Raw genomic sequence first — 23,370 nt, 5'->3', positions numbered from 1 at the left:
AGTTCCCTCATGTGCATTTCCAGCCAATTTCCAATCCCACTTCCTAGCCCACCAGTGGCCTGCTTTCTATCTCTACAGTTTTGCCTTTTTTATAAATCTCATATAATGATGTCATATAATATAGACTCTTTTGTATCTGACTTTGTTTACATAATGTTTTTGTGGTTCATCCATTTTGTTATATGTATGTTTGTTTCTTTTTATTGCTTTTTATACAATGGGTAGTATTCCATTGTATAAAATATACAATACCGTATTTTATTTATCCATTCATGAGCTGATGGACATTTCGATTGTTTCCAGCTTTTGGTGATTATGAATAATGCTATGACCATTCACGTTCAAGTCTTTCTGTGGACCAGGAGAATCGAAGAACATTCATCTTACATAATACAGTGCCTCACACTTGTTACACTTTACCATTAAGATCCAATTTATGCCCTGGCTGGTGTGGCTTAGTGGATTGAGTGCCGCCTGAGAACCAAAGGATCGCCTCTTTGATTCCCAGCCAGGGCACACGCCTGGGTTTCAGGCCAGGTCCCCAGCAGGGGGCGTGCAAGAGGCAACCACACATTGAAATTTCTCTCCCTCTCTCCCTTCCCATCTCTAAAAGTAAATAAAGAAAATCTTTAAAAAAAAATCCAAGGTATTTTTCCCACTTATGAAAATGGCCAACAGTATGAGGCACATACTGGTACTTAATAAATGAATATTAAATTCTGACTGATACTTAAATGTTTGTTGAAAGAAGGAAAGAAACACATTACTCAGCTATTTCTGAAATATAAGCCTCAACTTCAAATGTGGAAAAAACAAACATAACTTTGTCTCCAATGAGTGTACCTGCTATAAATAAACTTACAATGAGAATACAAATATTAAACATCCCCCAGTTAGTTTCATACAAAGCCATCAATTAAGCCTAAGTTTCTCTAAGAGTCTTCTCAACATACGTCAATATTTCACTAAAAAATACTTCAGATTTATGTGACTGAGCTCAAAACATTTACTCATTCAATTAGTATTTGAGTATCTATGCTGAGAATATAAAGACTCTAACATTACAAAGTCCTTGCCGTCATGTAGCTCACATTCCATCATCCACTTTTTGCAAAAATAAATAAATAAATAAGGCAGGATTTACTAAGAAAATCACACCTATATACCGTATACTATGACACTATATCCTTACATTCTTAATCACCACAGAACTTAATTGATATATACTTTTAAATGTTTCAATTTTATATAGATAAATCACTTTGTTTCTTGAAAGAGGATTAAATATAGTACTTATTAAGAATTCCATAGACTTTGAGCTTGTTGTAAACCTCTGATAAACACTGATTCTATAGAAAAATGAGATTCAAATTCTTCCTTTTTTACTTATAGTGTTATTTCAAGGAATGTAACCTGCCTTCCAAAGGACAACTGACTAGGTAATATGTTAAAATGATAATATTAAGTACACCAAACAGTTTTAGATCCAGGCCTAGAAGGCTGTATTTTAAACTGTAAGTTATGTGCATTAACTGCTACCAACAGAAGATGACAGAAAAAATCCCAAGGGACTAAGTATTAATCACAATATATATTCCAGAGTTTTTGTGGCGACTGAATATCACTTTTATTCTGTTATTAGTACAGAAGATATATGTTATCATACAGGACTATGGTGATCAAAATTAAAAACCTGAAAATTCAGATTTCTTCTAATACCAAGGCAAACTTACTACATTTTCTCCCCTCTAGTTGCTTTTATTGCACAAAGGAAAGGGTTCTTTACAATTCCTCAGAAAGAATCTTATTATTGTCCCTTTCTAATTAATCAAAATAAAAATAAAGGAAAATCAGTTGCTTTATAAAAATATATGACTAAAGACCAAAATTATATTCTTCTGTAATTTAAAAATGCCCATTTCAAGTGGCTTCAAATGTCTCATCATGTGACCTCTACAAATGGTGTTCAGTGTTCTCAAAAGACTATCAAAAATATTTCCCGTGATAAACAAAGGCAAGGGTATAAATATCATCCTTTTATCCAATGTCATAAAAATAAACACAAAATCCATAACACTGCCCCCTGAAATATATGCACTAACATTAATAACAAATTTATCTACTAAACCAAATATTTTCTCTTATAAGAAATTAGCTACTTAGATAAAAAATACAAGGAATTTCACTCTACTACCAAGTTAGGGAATCCCTGAATCTCCTTGAATGCATGGTAAAGTTAATCACTGAACAGGTATATCCTGTGAATCTATAGCTTTTCTTCAATAACCTATTGTAATCTTTTTCTAAAATTTAAATAATTTACTCTTTGTACTGTTAGCTGAAAAATAAAAATGGCCCTGTTATAACACATACTTGACTTGTATTATTTACCATTTTAAAATATGTATATCATACCTTTCCAAATATACCATAAGTTCACTCCTCTATGGTGGGAAAGCAAGTACAGCAACAGTTATATGTACATAGTGACAGTTCAATAAATTTGGTTACTAATTACCTTTAAGAGAACAGTTCCAATAGCTAGTAAAAATAGGAAGCAAATTTCAAAGAATGAAAAAGAGCACAGTGGAAAGGCATTAAAGCAGAAGGTACACACCACACATTTCAGACATTTAGCAGAGCAGAAGAGGAGAGAACTAACATAAATTTCAGGTTAGAGACACTGGGTCTTAGTCTTTAAACATATTATTACTCAGGACTACTTGCTGATCCTAGAGAAAGAAATCCCGGGGACGAGTCTCATCTAGTTCTACCTGTGCAAGTTACTCTGCATATCAATCCAGTTTCCTCACCAAAAAGACAGAAAAAAATCCACTTTACCTCAGAATTGTTCTGAAATTCAATAATAATGTATATTAAAGAAATTTATACACAAGTAATAAATAGCAGGCAAGGTGGTGGTATTACTATTATTGAAAATGGATTTTAGTGTTTGACCCAACATTCTAATTCTTCATGTTTATCCAAAGGATCTAGATGGACAAATGCACAAAGATATCTGTACAAAGATGTTCACAGTAACCCTGTTTGGAATGAAAAAAAAATTCTAAAAATAATTTAAATGACATCAATGGATGACTAACAAATTATGGCACACACATGAAATAAAATGTTATAATTTAAAATGATTTAACAGATGTGTATGAACAGGAAAAACAGTTCAGGATAGTTGAAAGCAAGATTGCAAAAGGTTCAACCTCAAGATCCCTCATAGGATCCTCTGTTTTCCCTGTATTAAGCTCATCACAATTTGAAATAATAGCTTTGTGTTTACTTGATAACATTCTTTATTAGAGAGTAATAAATGTAATGCACATACACACATACACACAGGAGGAAAAGTAATATGCTGGTATTTTAAAATTACAGGAAGCCAAAGCGAAGAATAAAAACCACCTTAAAAAAAAGCAAAAACAAAATGCACGTTCAAATTACATCGGCCCTACTGACCTAAAATGGGGTCTAGACATATATTTTGTCACATCGTACTATCAAACCTCTTTGATTATATTAGTATCTGGAAAACTGTCTTCACTTAAAAAATGACAAAGAATCATGTTATATCCAAAAGGAGGCAATGCTGTTTCACTTGTAAGGAGAAATTTAGAACAGAAAGCTTTCTTCAGGTCAACAGTCTTGCCTAGTTAGAATGGGGCCTTTACTGCTTAAAATCCAGCTTAATATTAAACTCAACCACCACCTATAGCTTTCATGCTTGGGCAAATCATTTACCATTTCTAGGCCATATGAGCTTTAACCATAAAATGAATAATAATATCTTACCTTTATAAAGCAGAGAACTATAACAGATGAAATCTTGAGCTCCCTTTCTATGTTTGTGATCTTCCACATCATGTATTTAATATGCTGGCAAAAGGCCTCTCATCAAATAGGAACAGAAGCAGTTATCCTACTGACTTACAAGGCATGATCATTTAAATCTCCTTCAAAAGAAACTTCCACAGAGAAATATATCCTTAAGAACCCCAGCAACAGCAAACTTACGCTTCAATGAAGAATTTAATGGAAAGTGTGAGTTTGTTTGGAGTGGGGGGGGGGGGTGTGTGTGTGTGTGTGTGTGTGTGTGTGTGTGTGTGTGTGTGTGTGTGTGTGTGTGTAAAATTCTTGAGAGCTACTAACATCATTAAGAGTTTAACTGCTACTAATCTCCACGTCTGTCTTAAAGCTGTGGGAGTTTTCTACTGGACAAAGACCCAGAAACTAATATAGAAAATTTGAAAAACATAGAAGAGTAGAAAGAAATTTCACAAAAAATAATAAGGCTTTATTTAATTATTCTGTGAACAAATAGGTACAACATGTTTAAGAATAAAAACAGAAGATATTGCAACAAATTAAATGCAGAAGCAGACATAAATTCCAACTATCTTCTATTAAGCCAGACATTAAAGGTATTTATAAAAATGCAAAAAAAAAAAACCCACGAAGATTAAAAACAGAAGATAAGACAAATCTCAAATTACTTTCAATTGGGAAATAAAATCCTCTGCAAAATATCCTAGAAAAAGAATTCACTGCCACGCCCCCCGAAAACTAATAATCCATAAATAAGACAGCCGAAAGATATAAAGCTACAAATATAACAATACATTCATTTCCTATAAAATATGACTAACACATTCCATTATCCTGTTGCTGAAGAAAAGTTATAATGCCACATAAGCAAAAGGAAAGTTGTTTTGCTTTGTTTTTTAATGTTCTCAAACTTAGCAGGTGGAACTGAAATTCTGCTGCTGTTATGAGATTCCTTAGTATCCAAAAGATACTAAAGATAAGAAATTTTCATCAGCTTGAAATTCAAACATAAATTGGTACTATTTTCTAGATCACTTTAAAATAATGCAATTATTATGTATATTTCACAAGCACATACCAGTATTTATTGCCAATATTTGACAGACATATTGTTCTTTGCATACACAAATTGGTTATTTTATTTTCATGACATAGGATGACAATAGTGTTCTTTAAAATTAATTGTAGCATTCTATAGAACCGGGGCTTGAAGATTTTTATTCTTCAAACATCACATATTGCTTTCCTTTCCAAATCTCTTATCATTAACATCTTTGAGAATACAAAGTAATCAACAAGTTTGCCCAAGCAAGAGCTCCATGCATATCCTTCCATCATTTCTCCTTCAAGGCTAATATGGTACTTAGCACAAAAGAGAAAGTCAGTTCCAACCTAGAACAGCCTACCTGGAATTTTAAGGCCTTCCATTTTCAAGAAATATCGACTGCATACAGTGCACTGTGATAGGCCCTGGGGATAAAGCTTTAAGAAGAGATTTAAATTCCTGCTTTCATGGAGTTTTCAGTCCAATGAATGAGACAAGAATTAATCAATCAGATAACTGTATTTCTGCAAACTGTAAGAATGAGAAATAAGGGTGACATGAGGTATGTAAACATCTGATTTACTTTGGCAGATAAGGAAAAGCTGTCCTGAAGAAGTTATAACTGAACTTAAGTAAGAGTGTTATTAGGCAGAGAAAGTTTGGCAAAAGGGGAAGAAAAACTATTCCCAGCAGAGAACAGCATACATGCAGAGATACAGGAGGAAACATGGCATATTGAAACTGAAAGAAGACTAGCCAATATAATTCATTAGAATTGTATCTGAGGTAAGAGTGATTGCAGGGATACTAGATAGGAGATTATGGCAGTTGACCTGGTGAGAGATGATGGTATCATAGATGAGAAGGGTAGTCATGAAGAAAGGTAGACTGAAGAGATATTTAGGAGGAAATCAGTGTTACACACTGAAGCCACATAGAGTAGAGTTACTAGAGTTTTAAATTTGACAGATCTTAAAATTTTTTTTCAGTTGTGAAACAAAACAGTCAAGAAGCTGGGAATTTGAGCTTATCTGATGCTCCACATGAGCCAGATAGCGTTTGTAGCTAGGTTCTCTAATGGAGTAGTATCTTTTCAAGGGTGATTTTAGAAGGTGTGCCAGAAGGCCATAACCAAGAATTCAGTAAAGCTGACCGTGTATTTAAAAATAATTATACAGAGGAGCTAAGATGGCAGAGGAGTAAAAGGGAGTCATGCTGACCTCCTCCCAAGACCAAACTGGAATTGCAACTAAATAGTGGAGAAACCACCTGGAAAACAATGGAACGAGGGAGAGGAGCCTTGGAGCCACGGACAGACAGTGGATTCAACTCTCACACATCCCAATAGGTGAGAAGTGTGGTGGAGGCTCGGGAGGGTGGGCTGGGCGCCCACGGGCACCAGCACCAGAGGGACATTGAAACGGCCAGTTGGATCCCTCTGAGAAGAACAGGGTCTGAACCATAAACAGGGACCCCTAGACTATAGCAGCTGAAACCAGGAAAACGCACAGACAAAACACAACCCCGAAAAGCTTAGGGGCACTCTCTGCCAGAGACAGGCGGCTGGGGATGCAAAGAGACATTTAAAGGGTCAAAGCAAAAATTTGCAGTGGCAGCCGCCCTCCTTGATCTCTGGGTAGAGGCGGCAGCAGAGTGGGCTGGTGCCTGGGAAAAGATTGGTGAGGAAAACTTTGGGAAGAGAACTGAGATGGTGGCCGGCAGAGCTCCGGTGATAACGCACCTCCCACTCTGCAGCTACCATCTCGCTCAGGCATAAGAATCAATTAACCTGCCTTTTGTGCGCTCCGCACACGCTTCTGCGTGTGTGATCTGGGGGGCTAAGTGCAGACAAGCTGGAAGAAATAACAGATTTCTGGCCAAAGGGGTCACGCAGCTGCACAGAAAGCCTTGAGGAGAGACTAGAGACGGAGGCATTGGGGAAAGAACAGGAGGAGGAACCAGGGAGTCCCGACTCCCTCCTCATTCGATAGTCTCCATTTTGATGCCAGAGGAAGCGCCCCCAAAGAGGCAGAAGCAGGGCGCGGAAGAGCCAGACTGCCCGCAATTACAACATGGTCCGCAGAAATAGTGGATCCCTAGCCGAAGAGGTCACAGAACTGCCCAGAGACCCCTGAGGAGAGACTAGAGACAGAGGTGTTGGGGAAAGAACGGGAGGAGGAACCCGGGAGTCCGGACTCCTTCTCCTTTCCGTAGTCTCCACTGTGCAGGAACAAACCACACCCCCAAAGAGCCAAAAGCTGAAAAACACACAATGGACAGCCCAAAACCACCCAGTACAGGTGTGCACACTCACGCCGAGTAGCCAGCGAGGGTTGGCGAGTGTGTGTGTGGACCCACCCAGGCGGGCGAGGACTCCCGCAGTTTGGCGCCAACGGGGCCTGCGAGGGAGTGCGCAGATTGGTGGGTGCAGGCGTAAACCAACCCACACGAGCCCCGAGTACAGAGTGGTCCACAAAAATAGTGGATCCCGGGCGGAAGGGATCACAGAGCTGCCCAGAGTCCCTGGAGGAGAGACTGGAGACAGGATTACCCAGAGAGTCCTGGAGCTGACTTCCTCCCATTTCGGTAGTCTCCATTTGGCGAGGGCAAGCAACGCACCCAAAGAGCCAAAAGCAGGGAAAGCACACAATAGAAGACCCTAAACTGACCAGAGCCGGGGTGCCCACTGGCCTGGAGGGCCAGACGAGTATGTGAGGTCGCAAATAAGCCCCCTGGGCTCGGGCAAGCACGCGCAAGACCAGGTGGGCGGGGGATCCCACCGGCTGGGGAGCGCGCTCAAGGAGCCGGCGTGAAGAGTGCAGAGCGATCCACAGAAATAGTGGTTCCCTGGCCAAAGGGGTCACAAAGCTGCCCAAAGCAGGAGTCAGAAAAAGACAGTAGACTCCTGAAAGGCTCAAACAAACAACCCAAGGTCATATAGAGTCAACAACTGACATCATCAGAGACAGGCCCACAAAGAAAAGTAAAGGTAAAATAATAAATAAATAAATAAATAAATAAATAAATAGACCCGCCTACTACCATAGAAGTTTAATCCACAAAGTCAGGAAATCTAGACAGATCAATTGAAGCAGAAGCAAAAATTAATTAATTAATTAATTTATAGACTCTCACAAAAATGGAAAGAAAAAGAAGTTTCCCCCAAATGAGTGGAAAAGGGGACTCCCCACAGAGAGAGCTAAATGAAATAGAGGCAAGGGAATTATCAGATATTGAATTCAAAACAATGGCTCTAAGGAAGCTCAATGAGCTCAGCCAGCTCAAAGATAACTTTGAGAAACTGCAGAGAAACTATGAGGATCTTACAGCAAACTATACCAACCTGAAAAAGGACATAGACACTATCAAGAAGACACAAGAAGATATGACGAATATCATTTCTGAATTGAAGAACACAGTAGAAAGAATCAAAAGCAGGCTGGATGAAGCCGAGGATCAAATCAGTGAGATGGAGGATAAGGTATAAAAAAGCTCCCAGAAAGAACAAGAAATGGAAAAAAGACTCAAAAAGAATGAAGAGGCATCTAGGGAAATGCAGGACAACCTGAAACGCAATAATATCTGCATAATAGAAGGAGATGAGCAAGGGATAGAGAACCTCTTTGAAAAAGCAATGATGGAAAACTTCCCCAATTTGAGAAGAGAAAAAGTCTCATGGATCCAGGAGGCACAGAGGGCCCCACTCAAGAGGGACCCAAGGAGGTCCACTCCAAGACATATCATCATTAAAATGGCAACTATCAAAGACAAAGAAAGAATCCTCAAGGCAGCCAAGAGAGAAGGAGAAAGTAACATAAAAGGGGGGCCCCTATTGCCTAGGAGCTGACTTCTCAACAGAAACACTACAAGCCAGAAGGGAATGGCAACAAATATTCCAAGTAATGAAAAGCAAGGGCCTACAACCTAGGCTGCTCTACTCAGCAAGGCTCTCAATTAAAATAGAAGGGGAAATAAGGAGTTTCCCAGACAAAAGAAGGCTAAAAGAATACATCTCTACCAAACCAGCACTACAAGATATGCTAAAGGGACTGGCTTAAGAAGATGAAGGAAAAGAGTGAGAAAGAGAAAAACACAGGTACAAAGAGAAAAAATGAATAGGTTTATATCAGTAGTAACTCTCAATGTAAATGGACTAAATGCCCCCATCAAAAGACACAGGATAGCTGAATGGATAAGAAAACATGACCCACACATATGCTGCCTACAAGAGACCCACCTCAGGGCAAAAGACCTACACAGATTGAAAGTAAAGGGATGGAAAAAAATATTCCAAGCAAATGGGCAAGAGAAGAAAACCGGAGTTGCAATACTTATTTCAGACAAAATAGATTTCAAAACAAAGGCCATAAAAAGAGACTCAGAGGGGCACTTTATAAACTTATATGCACCCAACAGAGGGGTTCCCAAGTTTATAAGGAAAATCTTGGACAACTTCAAAAAAGATATAGACAGCAACACACTGATAGTAGGGGATTTCAACACCCCGCTGTCAAAAATGGACAGATCTTCCAAACAAAACATCAGTAAGGATATTGTGGAGCTGAATGATGCGTTGAATCAAAGAGACTTAACGGACATATATAGAACCTTACATCCCAAAGAAGAAAAATACACATTCTTTTCAAATGCTCATGGCAGTTTTTCAAAGATAGACCACATGATAGGACACAAAGCAAGCCTCAGCAAATTGAGGAAAACTGAAGTAATACCAAACTTTTTCTCGGACCACAAGGGCTTGAAACTGGAAATCAACCTCAAAGAGAAACTTCAAACATTTGCAAACTCATGGAGACTGAACAGTAGACTATTGAACAATGGATGGGTCAATAATGAGATAAGAGAAGAAATCAAAAAATTTCTGGAAACAAATGAAAATGAACATACAACAGTCCAAAACCTATGGGATACAGCAAAGGCAGTCCTGAGAGGGAAGTTCATAGCAATACAGGCTTACCTAAAAAAGATTTCAAATAAAAGATCTAACACTACAACTTCAAGAATTAGAGAAACAAGAAATAAATCCCAGAGCAAGTAGAAGGAAGGAAATAGTCAAGATTAGAGCAGAACTGAATGACATAGAGACAAAAAGAACAATTCAAAGGATCAACCAAGCCAGAAGCTGGTTCTCTGAAACAATAAATAAAATCGACAAGTCTTTAAGCAGACTCATCAAGAAAAAAAGGGAGAGGACCCAAATTAATAATATCAGAAATGAAAGAGGAGAAATAACAACTGATACCACAGAAATACAAAGGATTGTCAGAAAGTACTATGAACAATTATATGCCAAGAAATTTGAAAACCTTGATGAAATGGACAAATTTCTAGAAAAGTATAATCTTCCAACACTGAAGGAGGAAGAAACAGAAAGCTTGAACAGACCGGTAACAGCTGGGGAAACTGAAGCAGTAATCAAGAAACTCCCAGCACACAAAAGCCCAACGCCGGTTTCACAGGAGAATTTCACAAAACATTTAAGGAAGAGCTAACCCCTGTCCTTCTCAGACTATTCCAAAAAATCCAAGAGGAGGGAAGACTCCCAGACTCTTTTTATGAGGTCAGCATCACCCTAATCTCAAAACCAGATAAAGACCCTACAAAGAATGAAAACTACAGGCCAATTTCGTTGATGAACATAGATGCTAAAATCCTCAACAAAATATTGGCAAACCGCATCCAGCAATACATTAAAAAGATTATCCACCATGATCAAGTGGGATTCATCCCAGGGATGCAAGGATGGTTCAATATATGCAAGTCAATAAACGTAATACATCACATAAATAAAAGAAAAGACAAAAACCACATGATCATCTTGATAGATGCAGAAAAAGCATTCGATAAGGTACAGCACCCATTTATGATCAAAACACTTAGCAAAATGGGAATAAATGAGGCATTCCTCAACATAATAAAAGCCATATATGGAAAACCTACAGCCAACATCATACTCAATGGGTAAAAACTGAAAGCTTTCCCACTAAGATCGGGAACACGACAAGGATGTCCGCTTTCACCACTTCTTTTCAATATCGTATTGGAAGTCCTAGCCACAGTTGTCAGACAAGAAAAAGAAATAAAAGGCATCCAAATAGGAAAGGAGGAAGTAAAACTATCACTATTTTGCAGATGACATGATAGTGTACATAGAAAACCCTGTAGACTCTACCAAAAAACTACTCAACCTAGTAAGTGAATTTGGCAAAACAGCAGGATACAAAGTCAATATTCAGAAATCAAAGGCATTTTTGTACACCAGCAATGACATGGAAGAAGAAATCAGAAAAAAAAAAAAATACCATTTGATATAGCAACAAGAAAAATAAAGTATCTAGGAATAAATTTAACCGAGGAGGTAAAAGACGTTTATGCAGAAAACTATACAACATTGAAGAAAGAAATTAAGGAAGACAACAAATAAATGGAAGTATATACCATGCTCATGGATTGGAAGAATTATTATCATCCATACAAAATGTCCATACTACCCAAAGCAATTTATAGATTCAACACAATCCCTATTAAGATACCAATGACGTATTTCACAGAAATAGAACAGACATTTCAAAAATTTATATGGAGCCATAAACAACCCCGAATAGCCACAGCAATTTTGAGAAAGAAAAACAAAGTAGGAGGGATCACAATACCGGACATCAAATTATACTACAAAGCCACTATACTCAAAACAATATGGTACTGGCACAAGAATAGACCCACAGACCAGTGGAACAGAATAGAAAGCCCAGAAATAAGCCCAGGTCTCTATGGGCAACTAATATTTGACAAAGCGGGCAGAAGCATAAAATGGAGCAATAATAGCCTCTTCAACAAATGGTGTTGGGAGAGCTGGACGGCTACATGCAAAAAATTGAAACTGGATCATCAGCTGACAACATACACAAAAATAAACTCAAGATGGATAAAAGACTTAAATATAAGTCGCAACACCATCAAAGTCCTAGAGGAGAACATTGGCAGGAAACTCTCAGATATCCCATGTAGCAATTTTTTCACCGATACGTCTCCTAAAGCAAGGGACATAAAGGAAAGAATAAACAAGTAGGACCTCATCAAAGTAAGAAGCTTCTGCACGGCTAAAGAAAACATCGGCAAAATGAAAAGGGAGCCAACTCTATGGGAAAATATATTTGCTAATGATACATCAGATAGAGGTTTGATCTCCAAAATATATACAGAACTTACTCGACTCCACTCCAAGAAGACAAATGATCCAATCAAAAAATGGGCAAAGGACCTGGGCAGACGCTTTTCCAAGGAAGAGATACAGAGAGCCCAGAGACATTTGAAAGGATGCTTGGCATCACTAGCCATCAGAGAAATGCAGATCAAAACCACAATGAGGTACCATCTCACACCGGTCAGAATGGCCATCATAAACAGATCAACAAACAACAGGTGCTGGCGAGGCTGTGGAGAAAAGGGAACCCTAGTACACTGTTGGTGGGAATGCAGACTGGTGCAGCCATTGTGGAAAGCAGTGTGGAATTTCCTCAGAAAGCTGAAAATGGAACTGCCTTTTGATCCAGTGATTCCTCTGCTGGGACTATACCCTAAGAATCCCAAAACGCCAATTCAAAAGAACCTATGCACCCCAATGTTCATAGCAGCACAATTTACAATAGCCAAGTGTTGGAAGCAGCCTAAATGCCCATCAGTAGATGATTGGATCAAAAAACTATGGTACATTTACACAATGGAATACTACTCAGCAGAAGGAAAAAAAGAACTACTAAACTTCGCAACAGCATGGATGGAACTCGAGAGCATTATGCTAAGTGAAATAAGCCAGGGGGCAAAAGATAAATACCGTATGATCTCACCTGTAAGCGGACCCTAACCAACAATACAAAGATGCAAGGAAAACAAGACCAACAACACTGAAAGGAAAAGAAACCAACAGAAACAAGAGGGATGGAGGGAGGTGGGGACAGGGGAAAAGGAAGGGAATGGGAGGGTCGGGGAACGTGTAGCAAGGTCTCACGGACAAAACCAAAGGGGAAGGATTGAGGCGGGGGGCAGGCGAAGGTGGTGGGCAGAAGGTAGAAACAAATGTATTTGAAAAAATAAAGAAAATAAATTTAAAAAAATAATAATTATACAAGGCCTGTCCAGAAGGTATCCAGCCACGTAAATGAAAAATAGAGACATTTATTAAAGAAGATACAAGATGCAAGAAACGTACGTAGGACAATGATGCCTCAGTCCCCTTGAAAGTAGGCACCTTGGGACCTTACACAGTTCTCCCAATTGCCATCAGCTGCCCCATCATATTTTCCTGAATCTCTTACCTTTCAAAGATAATTTTAGTTTTGGGAAAAGCCAGAAGTTGCAGGGTGCCAAATCTGGGCTGTAGGGGGGTTGAGTCACCTGGATGATTTGATATTTTGCAAAAAAAACTCTGCACCACATGTGATGCATGTGCAGGCACATCGTGTGATGAAGCTGCCAATCACCAGTTGTTTGGTTTCCTGAATCATCCAAACAGTTTCCACGGAAGAATGTTGAAGCTTAACGCAAAATCTGAGGCAGATTCGTTGCACTATTCACTCAGTCATTTTGAATGTGACAGCCACACAGTACACAGTCACTCAATGGCATCTACCACCCCCACTGACTAGTATAGTGAAGTCATCATTGTTTACACATGCACATTCCAGTCCAGTCTCCTTGGCTGCCAGGTTACATCATCACATATACCATTCTCGTTATGTTAACAATGGCTGGACTTTTTCTGGAAAGACCTCATATATTATTATATATTCCAAATGTCAGTCAGAAGGATCCCAAATGATAAAATTACTGGGATTTTCAAGGTACAAGCTTATAATATCACACTATAGTACTTATTTTCTCTCCCCTGTACTTGTGTGAAAATAAGGCTTCAAAACTTGGGGAAAAGGAAGAATAGGAATGTATAATATGAGTCAAACAGCAATGTAAACTTAGAAAGTAACATTTTATATCAGGAATATCTTATTACACTTGAGAATATTAGGAAAAAAGTAAACCAACATTACGTCTTAAAGATGCTACGACGACAAAGAAACAAATGTCATTTTATGACATACAAGACCAATATTCAAATGCATATTAGGAACAGCAACTTCCACATAGGTTGCTTTTTAATCAGGAAAATACGATATATGTACTTATCAACTCCATTCCTTTCCATATTTCAAATGACTAATAAATGAAAAATATTTACAAGTCTTTCTTTCTGCTTTATGTAACCAGTATAATAAAATCTCTACTAACTCCACTAATAGGCTTAAAACTAACAGAAATCTACAGTTTTCCCTTACAAATGGACTAACAACACTATTTCCCCAAGTACCCCAGTACTGGAATTTGATCTTCAGCTCTCTTACTTCATGAAGCAGAAATTTTTCTTAATTTTTAAAAAGATTTTATTTAATTATTTTTAAAGAGGGGAAGGGAAGGAGAAAGAGAGGGAGAGAAACTTCAGTGTGTGGTTGCCTCTCAAGTGCCCCTTACTGGGGACCTGGCCTGCAACCAAGGCATGTGCCCTGGCTGGGAAGCGAACCAATGACTCTTTGGTTTGCAGGCTGGCACTCAGTCCACTGAGCTACACCAGCCAGGGCCCAGAAATCTTTTTTTTAAATAGTAAGGAGTAATAATTTCTGTGTTTTACCTTAACATACCTTAACATATGGATAGTTTTTATCCATAGGCCCCAGCCTAAATCCCACACGTAAGTAAATCTTGAGACAATGTATTCTAAAATCTCTCTATTTATATTCCCATGAAAATTTATCTTCCTTAGTCTTAAGTGGTCTAATGTACATGTAGTTATTTTCCCTTGGGTACTCTAAGAACATGGCATGCTTGTAGTTTTACAAATTTTTGATATACTAGTTAAAACACACAGTAGCTAACACTGTGGTCCCACACACAATAGTAGAATCCTAACAGGAACAGTAGAATGAAAAAGAAACATCCCTTAATCAAAACGCCAACCTGAGCAAAATATGAGTCACAAGATCTCAAAGACTCATTAATGACCTGTAACGTAATTGGTAAAACCTAGAAATGCACATTTATTCATATCTCTATAATCTTAGAGTTGTTAATAAAAATTTCACCTCTGCAGCAATGGGGTGGTATAGTGAATAACCAATATAGTAACTGATATCTGAAACTGTCAATAAATCAGTGTCATAGAACTTCAGGGAAGAAAAGACTTGTTAAGTATGTAGTCTGTTCTCTCATTTTACAAGTAAGAATAGTAAGGAACAGAGATAAAATGCAATCATATACCTAATTTCTAGAAGATGAAAAAACATTAAATACTTATAGCATGACAGAACCCAGGTCTGATGTCCTATCTGGTACTCTTCCCACGTCTCCAAATTTAAAAAAAAATTCTTTTTTAAATCCACACCTGGATTGAAAAACCCATAAGTTCCTAAATACACTGTAGGTCTTAATTGCTGATACCTTAACCAGAAAAACTATGAAGAGCAAGAAAATGTATACTTATATTTTTTAAAGGCTGCATAACATACCACATATTTTCATCCCAAACCTACCATACCACAACAAACCCTCTAGACCCACACATACACATAAATATGGTACATTAAGCTTATGGTTAATCATTTTTAAAGTTAAGTTTAAAAAAAATACATAATAGTCTTGAAGAATAAAAGAAGCCCATAGAGGAAACATACAGCTTTAAAGTTGAATGAAAGAGAAAAGAGTGAATCCTAGTTTTGCTTCAATGATGTCATAAATGCAGAATAGAACGATCTAACCTTTTAAGATTTCAATGTGACCTACAGGAGCTTCAGGTTTTCTGCATCAATTAGTAAGAGCCCCTAAGTCCTGCTACCTTCCTAAGTGACTACCCAACTACCTATCTGGAGTTCCCCAAAGCTTTCAAGCAAATTTAGTTACCTAGAGATTGCCCTATGCCTCTCCAGAATGAATATTTATATTCTCTATACAAAGTTTTGGGAATCAGAAAAAAAAGGTCTCAATTCCTTTCATCTATGGAAAAGGCAGCATCTGTTGATTTTCTTTTAAGACGGCCTTTTGAAAATTTCATGTGATGACTCCTTAGAGTTCACTAAAGAGATAGCTAGACACTACCAAGAAATTTTTAAAACTGAAAGTCACCTGTGTCCAAGTACATCCAGATAAGCATTTTCTAGATATCTGTTCTGACTAAAATATAAGCATCTTTCCTTTTTTTCTTTTTTTGCTTTAAAAGCTCCCTTAGCACCCTGGCTGGTGTAGCTCAGCGGATTGGGCACTGGCCTGAGAGCCATAGGGTTGACAGTTCGATTCCCTGCACATCCCTGAGTTGTGGGCCATCGGGGCACATGCCTGGGTTGGGGGCCAGGTCCCCGGTCGGGGACATGCCAGAGGCAACCAATGGATGTTTCTCTCAGACATCAACGTTTCTTTCTCCTTCCTTTCCCTTCTCTCTAAAAATAAATAAAATCTTTGGGGGGGGAGGGAAGCTCCCTTACCAATTCAATCTTATCATTCAATAAAAGGCACAACTTTCATAGCACAGTCTTCCCCTTTATCCTTAAACAACAAACAGACCATGCCCACTAACTTCCTGCTCTACCTAACAGTATATCTGTTCCTTTAACAAAACCTTTAGTTCTGCCTTATATCCCTCCTGAGATATTTCTGATTTTTAAAAATTCTTCAATCATCCAAGTGTAAAACTGGTCCAAGATTACCTTTAGCATGGCGCTGCACCTATTTACACATGCTGCAAAGCCTCTCAACTTACTGTCCCTCTAAATCATAGACCTTCCTGCTTAATAATCCCAGCAAGAACTTCTTTGGTTATCTTTCCAGATTCTATTCCTTCCCTTCCACACAAATTCAGGTTAAGATTCCTTGACTTTGTTATTTTAAAAGGGACAAATCCCCAGAGGTGATGGTAAAGGAACCCATTCGGCTTTCAGTGTTGATCCAGACTTGGTATTAGAGGCACGCCCGCCTGAGTGTGTGCTCCCTCCCTCCACTGTCCTTCCTAAATCTCCCCAGCTTGCTACCTGTTGGCAGTGCTGGTGTTGCTGCTTCCACTGCTGTGTTTCTGTGCACGGTTCAACCTCCGTGGGGGCTTTGAATGCTGCAGCCGGGGGCTCGGCATAGAGGGAAATGTTGAGGCGTAGCCATGTTCACACTCTAAAAAAGACAGCAAGAAAAAAAAAGATTTAAGAGGAATATACCCAAATCCACAGATCCACAAATCTGAAGTCCTTCGAGTAACATGTTGTTAACGCAGAAGAAAAAAAGATAATATTTTTCCCACTTTTTAGTTGAAAGATAAAATAATCTCCAGTCCTTACTGTGGCATTACATGCAGACCCAACCAAACGCCTGAAAGGTGTATAGATACTTTCTCTAAATCAAGTAATTTATCCCTCTACAAAATCCTCTCCTCCAAGAATTGACTTAAACACCCTAATTTCTGAGCCTGGTTATCATTCACCTCAATTATTTCACTTCAAAATTCCCCTTTTCCTTTAATTCTTTGTATTCGATAAAGTGTCATACTAAGTCCCACCTTTTCATGTACTTAATTCAATCACCCAGTCTTAGAAGCACTTTTTCTCTTGTCACACCACAATTCCCAGAGTTCCCACTTTTCATAGCCCTATCTTTTTATATCTCCTTTAGTATCCATCCCTAAAGGGATCCAGAGTCATCATATCTAGATGTTCAAAGATTCCCTTCCTCACAGTGTGAATCCTGCTCCCTGCCTTTCAGCAGGCATTCTTCCGCCCTACCTGTGCGGCACCCCAGCCCCTTCCTTTAGTTTCTTGGGTCTTGCCTCCTAAGTCCTGACTCGCCTCCACCCTCCCAGTCTTCCCTTTCTCTGGTCCGCCTGCTCTCCTCCCACATCTCCCAGTTCACCCTCTGCAGCTCTCATTTCCTCCCTTGCTCCTCACACACTGACCGTCCTCTCATCTTCCTGCACACATACCTACATGCGTGTCCCCTGACACACAGCCACCCTCACACGCGCATCCCCTCACACGCGCATCTCCCTTCACACATGCACATTCCTCCTCACAGGTGCATCCCCACTCACACGAACATCCCTCCTCACACTCGCAAACGTCTCACACACGCCTCCTCACATGCACAATCTCCTCACGCGCATTTCCCCTCACACGCGCAACTCCTCGCACACACTCACACCCCTCCTCACATGCGCACCCCCTCCTTGCATGAGCTTCTTCCCTCAGGCGTGCACCCTCCTCATGCTTCGCCCCTCTCACACCCACACCCCCCTCACAGGTGGACACTCCTTAAACAAACACCTCCCCTGACACAAGCACCTCTCCTCACAAGTGCATTTCCCGCTCACAAACACATTTCTTGTCACACAAGCTTCCCATCACACACGCACGCTCCAGCTCACAGGCGCACACCTCACCTCACGCGCGCACACCCCTCCTCATGAGCGCACCACTCCTCACACACTCACCTCCCCTGACGCGCGCACTCTCCTCAGGCGCGCACACTCCTCATTTGTGCATCCTCCTCAAGCGTGCACCTCTCCTCAGACGCGCAAACACCTCACGCACACAGGCGTCCTCACACAAGCATCTCCCTTGACACGAACACAACCCTCCTCACACGCGCACCTCCTCTTATAAGAGCACACCCCTTCTCATACACACGCACCTCCTCTCAAACGAGCACACCCCTCCTCATACACACGCACCTACCTTTCTCACACGCGCACCTCCTCTCACACGCACAGCCCACCTCACACGCGCACATCCCTCCTCCCACGCCGCACCGCAATCCCCGCGCGGAGCAGATTCGGGCTCTGGCGGTGGTGGAGGCGGTGGCGGCCAGCCGTTACCTCGGTCCCGGCGCTCCAAAAACTCGGCCGCCTCCAGCAGGCGCTGCACGTTTATCATCCGCACCCGCTCCATGGGCACCGCGGTGGCTACCAGGGTCTCTCCGCGCTCCCCTCCCCGGCCGACAGGAGGCGCCGCAGCCGGTACAGTTCAGCACCTCCCCGGGACATGCGCGGCGGGCGGGCGGGCCAGCCCAGCTGCGGCTCGGCGAGCTGTTCACCGCCTCCCGGGTCCAGTCACGCCTGTAGCCCCTCTGCCCTGGCCGCGCAGCAGGCAGCCCGCGCGTGGTTTGTTTACCTCTCGGCGCGAGCACGGGGGAGGGGCGGGAGCAGTCCCGCGGCCCGCCCCCTCCTCTGCCTCCTGGGAAATGTAGTCCCGCCCCCGCCTACTGCACGCCGGGAATTGTAGTACGCACACGGCTTTCGTGCTCTTTCGCTCTGCGGAATTCCGTAAGGGCCGCTGGACGTGTAGTCCGCTTGGCTTCTTTATCCAGGGTAGAAACACTAAGTTCTCTGGACTTTGCTTCTGTCAGAGACATATTTGAGCTAGCCGAATGTCTACTCCCAGAAAGCCCTTTGCTGAACAACTGCCGGCAGATGCCCAGGAGCTGGAGCATTCTTCTTCCTAAGTTCCAGTCATCTATGATCTACTACTTTCTCACGTAACTTCTGTGCCTCAGTTTCTCCCTCTGCAAAATGTCGTACTCGGACAGCACAAACAGAAATACTTGAAAAGCCAAATCACTGTTTAGAAAAGAGGGAAGATCCTATGAGAACCAGAGATGGCTTCGTAAGGCCCTCTGTCCACCTCAGTTTCCACATAGAGATGTTTCTTTTTTAATCTTTTTTTTTTTTTTTAATCCTCCTGTCTCCTCTCCTGCCCCTCACTAGTGGCTTTAGAGGCTAGAAAACCTCTCCTGTGCTTCAAGTGAAGGATATAATTCAGTGGGTGAGTGATTTGGTGCTGAAGTCACACAGGGTCAGTTCAAATCCTGACTCGGCTACTTACATTAGCTGTGTGGGCTTTTCAAGTCTCATTTTTCTCATGTGTAAAATAGATATAATTACTCCACTTATCCAACGCTGCCACGTGCTAGGCACTGTACTAGACATAAAGTGCACGGTAACGAGAGAAACAGATATGAACCCTGCTATCAAGGAGTGTATAGTCAGGGTTTGTTTTGAAGATTAAATGAAAATAATTCCAGCACTTGGTACATTACATTCAATAAATGGAAGATATGATGATTGTTTCCTCTCATCTTTTCCACAGAGACAGAACTGAAAGCAGTGGTTAATGACTGCTGGGACCACAATAAAAGAGTGTTCTCACCATCACCCTGTTTCCAAGTCCTCAATCTAACAAGTACTCAAAGTCTAGACCAGAGTTTCTCAGCTTCAGCATCGCTGGCATTTTTGGGTGAATAATTCCTTTCAGGGAGGGGAAAGGGCTATCTGTGCATTGTGGGATGTTCAGCATCATCCCTGGCCTTTACCAACTGGATGCCAGCAGAACATCACCAACCCTCAGGTATGACATCCAAAACTGTCTCCACACATTGCCAAATGACTTCTACGGCACAAAATCACCCCTGTTTGGGAACCACTGGTATAGGGAAAGGAGAGGCAAAAAGGTCATAAATGCTGAATACTCTAGGACCAAGCTGGGAATTTTGTAAACATCCATAACTTTCCCCCACCCTGATTATTTTAACCTGCTGGTGGACGTCCAAAATAACAGGAAGCTCTTGGCGAGAGAAGAAATTCCAGTGGCTACTGCAGAAAATACCATCTCAGGATGAAAATCTTACTCTCAAAAATGTCATGGGCTTCATACTGCATTTTAATACCCTCTCTCTCTCTTTTTTTTTCAGAGTCAGTAAGATTTCCAATGAGGTCAAAAATTGTAATATTCTGCCAGCCCTTTTAAATATTACACTTGGCACCACATTTAAGAACCAAATAGATGTTCCATCAAGTGCAGGGAGACCCAAAATGAGAAGTGTTTACAAGCCACAGGAGAATTAATTTTTTTTTGTAAAGGCTTTAAAACAGGGACTGTACTTTTTCAGCTGTTGGCTATCTTGCTTCAGATCTGGGTTTTCTCACTGGGTGTTGGTAACAACCAACCTCCACCCTTAAAAGGGATGTGTCGGGTAGGGGAAGAATAGAATAATTTCAAAGAAAATACCTATTCACTCAGAACATCTGTTAGTTGAGGGTAGAAATTATTAGGCTGAGAGTTTCTCACTTGTAGAACCCCCTTAAGCTTTAGATCCCAAATTGCTAAGAGCTACCTGAAGAATTTAAAAGAGGTACGTTTATGACAAATAAGTCTACCCCAGTGGGAGGTAAACCATGTGAAATGCAATCAAGAAAAAAAGTACAAGTTAAAAACACACATGGGTTCAAGATGGGTTTAAATCCATTGATCATAAGCCCTAGTAGGCTATTATTAAGAGAAAGTGGGATACTTGGTGCACATGCCTGGCCTTTCCCAGTTGATCTCCAGATGAATTAACCAGCCCTTCTTTTTTTCTTTTGAAATTTTTAAGATTTTATTTATTTTTTTAGAGAGCGGGGAAGGGAGGGAGAAAGAGAGGGAGAGAAACAAGAATGTGGGAGAAAAACATCAATTGGTTGCCTTTTGCACGCCCCCAACTGAGAACGTGTCCTGCCACCCAGGCATGTGCCCTGACTGGGAAACGAACCTGTAACCTTTGGGTTTGCAGGCCAGAGCTCAACCCATTGGGCCACACCAGCCAGGGCTCTTTCTGAAATTTTTATTGTTCACATTAGGGGGTAAAAATCAGGTGGGGTTTTTGTTTGTTTGTTTTTTTCTTTTTTAAGTTGAAACATATTGGAAATTTCAGTTAGCCTAGAAAATATAATTATTACTGGAAATCTTATAAAGTAGATACGTAAGGATTAAGGATTAAGCTGGATCCAACATTTCAATGATTTTTAACAATATATTCTTAAGTGAATTTATGTTATATAAAAAGTAAGAAATAAAAGAAACACACAGATAAACTACATCATAATCTATATTCTTGTCTTTTAGTATATTTTTAAAAATAGGTATGTATAAATTAGGTAAACTGTTGCTTTGCATCAGCCCTTTTTTAGAGCCATGGCCAAGAGAGAAATGACAAGATGGAAAGTTAAGATGAGAGCCACCAAAAGGCCACCTGTATACACTTAAGAGGTGAGGTGATGGTGATGGTGAGAAGTGGACAGTGTTATGGACTGGTTTATATATAGAAATATCTAGCCCTTTCTAACAGCAATTGAAGGTGCCATTTTCTTCTCCTTGCTCTGGGTAACTCTGGAATTCTTGCTCGGACATTGGACAAAGGGCTTCCTACAAAGCACAAAGCTTGGGGCTCTAGCCTCAGGAGAGTCATGCCACCCACAAACCATCCCTCAGCATCAGTCCCAGAGTAAAAGAACCCAGAGGCAGCCATGGCCTTTCTTTTGCTCACATGAATCTGTTTGCACTGCAAATGCATATGGAGAAACTGAGGAAAAAGCATGGCTTCCAAAGTCTACTCACAAAAGAACCTGAAATCTTACCTACAGTCTCTGGTTCTGACCTACCGGTAAAGTAGCTCTTTCGGAAAGTCTCATTAAAGATGGAAAAAGTCTCCCAGAGTCCCCCAGACCTATAACAAACAGCCTGATGTGGACAATCTGCCTTCTGGAGGAAGCAGGCAAAGCTCTCTCCTCCTAGGGGTCTCTTCCCTGAGCAGTTTACTCAATGCAAATTTTCAGAAGAGTTACTGCATATTCACGAACAATGGAGGAGGCTGGTCTGTGTTATATCTTTTATGCAGACAGAGATTGAAGAAAGGGAAGGGACTATGAAGTGGAAGTCACTGTGTTGGTGACACCTGGGGCTTAAGAGGACTTCCCTGAAACTGCAAGGTGCTTACTGTGCAGGGCACTGTTTTCTGCAATTACCTTTAAGGAAGGGGTTTTCACACAACCAAGAGTGGAGACAGGGGAGTGGGTGAGTCCTGAGCTCCTAAATGAGAACCAGAGCAGTTATACATCTTTTCATTCCCCCCACCCCAAAATGACAAACGCAGCCTCCTCTCCTCCCCTCCCCTTGGAGCCCAGAAACGTGAAAAGCAGCAGAAAACCTTTCCCTCCGCCCAGTGAGTCAGCCTTGCCTAACTTCATGCGTAACCTCTCCTCAAGTCAGCGGCAGCTCAGAGCTGTGGGTCTGTGAGCAGCCGAGATAAATTTGGGTCTAGAAGGGATGACGTAATGCTAAACCCGAGAGGTAGCTGCTGCCTCCCAGAGCTCCAGTCGCCAGGGCTGTCGGCTGACATCCCAACCACAGGGAAAAGCACCAAGCGACCCAGGTGCCTGAGGTGGGGAGAAAGGGACAGAAAGGACAAGGGGGTGGGAGGAAACAGCAGGGGAAGGCAATATCAATGTCTAAGCTTGCTGAATCGGAAGTTTGTTGTTTTTTTAACTTCAGTTTTCTGGTGCGATCAGGCCAGTGGCAGCGCCTCAAAGAGCTGCACTTGACTTGCATCCTGGTCTATCTCTTCCCCAGTAATGAAAAGGGCTT

At 40.9% G+C, this 23,370-nt stretch overlaps 1 protein-coding gene across 2 annotated transcripts in view; it reads right to left on the bottom strand.

The window, feature by feature from the left end:
• MXI1 (MAX interactor 1, dimerization protein) overlaps positions 1-23,370 on the bottom strand; it is an 84,113-nt gene that overhangs the window by 47,438 nt on the left and 13,305 nt on the right. The window contains exons 1-2 of one of the 2 annotated variants that reach the window (XM_054581487.1): positions 18,792-19,085; positions 16,966-17,098 (exon numbers count right to left, since the gene is read on the bottom strand). In XM_054581487.1, coding sequence (XP_054437462.1) covers positions 16,966-17,098; positions 18,792-18,864 — 206 coding nt within the window. In that variant the 5' untranslated portion in view covers positions 18,865-19,085. Of the gene's footprint in view, positions 1-16,965; positions 17,099-18,791; positions 19,086-23,370 lie in introns of those variants that run through there. The other variant, XM_054581486.1, reaches the window with a different exon arrangement.

Source organism: Pteronotus mesoamericanus, unplaced genomic scaffold (genome assembly GCF_021234165.1).
Source record: "Pteronotus mesoamericanus isolate MK-2021 breed Mesoamerican mustached bat unplaced genomic scaffold, CSHL_Meso_final contig_657, whole genome shotgun sequence".
In the NCBI taxonomy this organism is placed as follows: Eukaryota; Metazoa; Chordata; class Mammalia; order Chiroptera; family Mormoopidae; genus Pteronotus; species Pteronotus mesoamericanus.
Note: the sequence above shows the minus strand (reverse complement) of the source record. Positions and strands in the feature narration are given on the sequence as shown.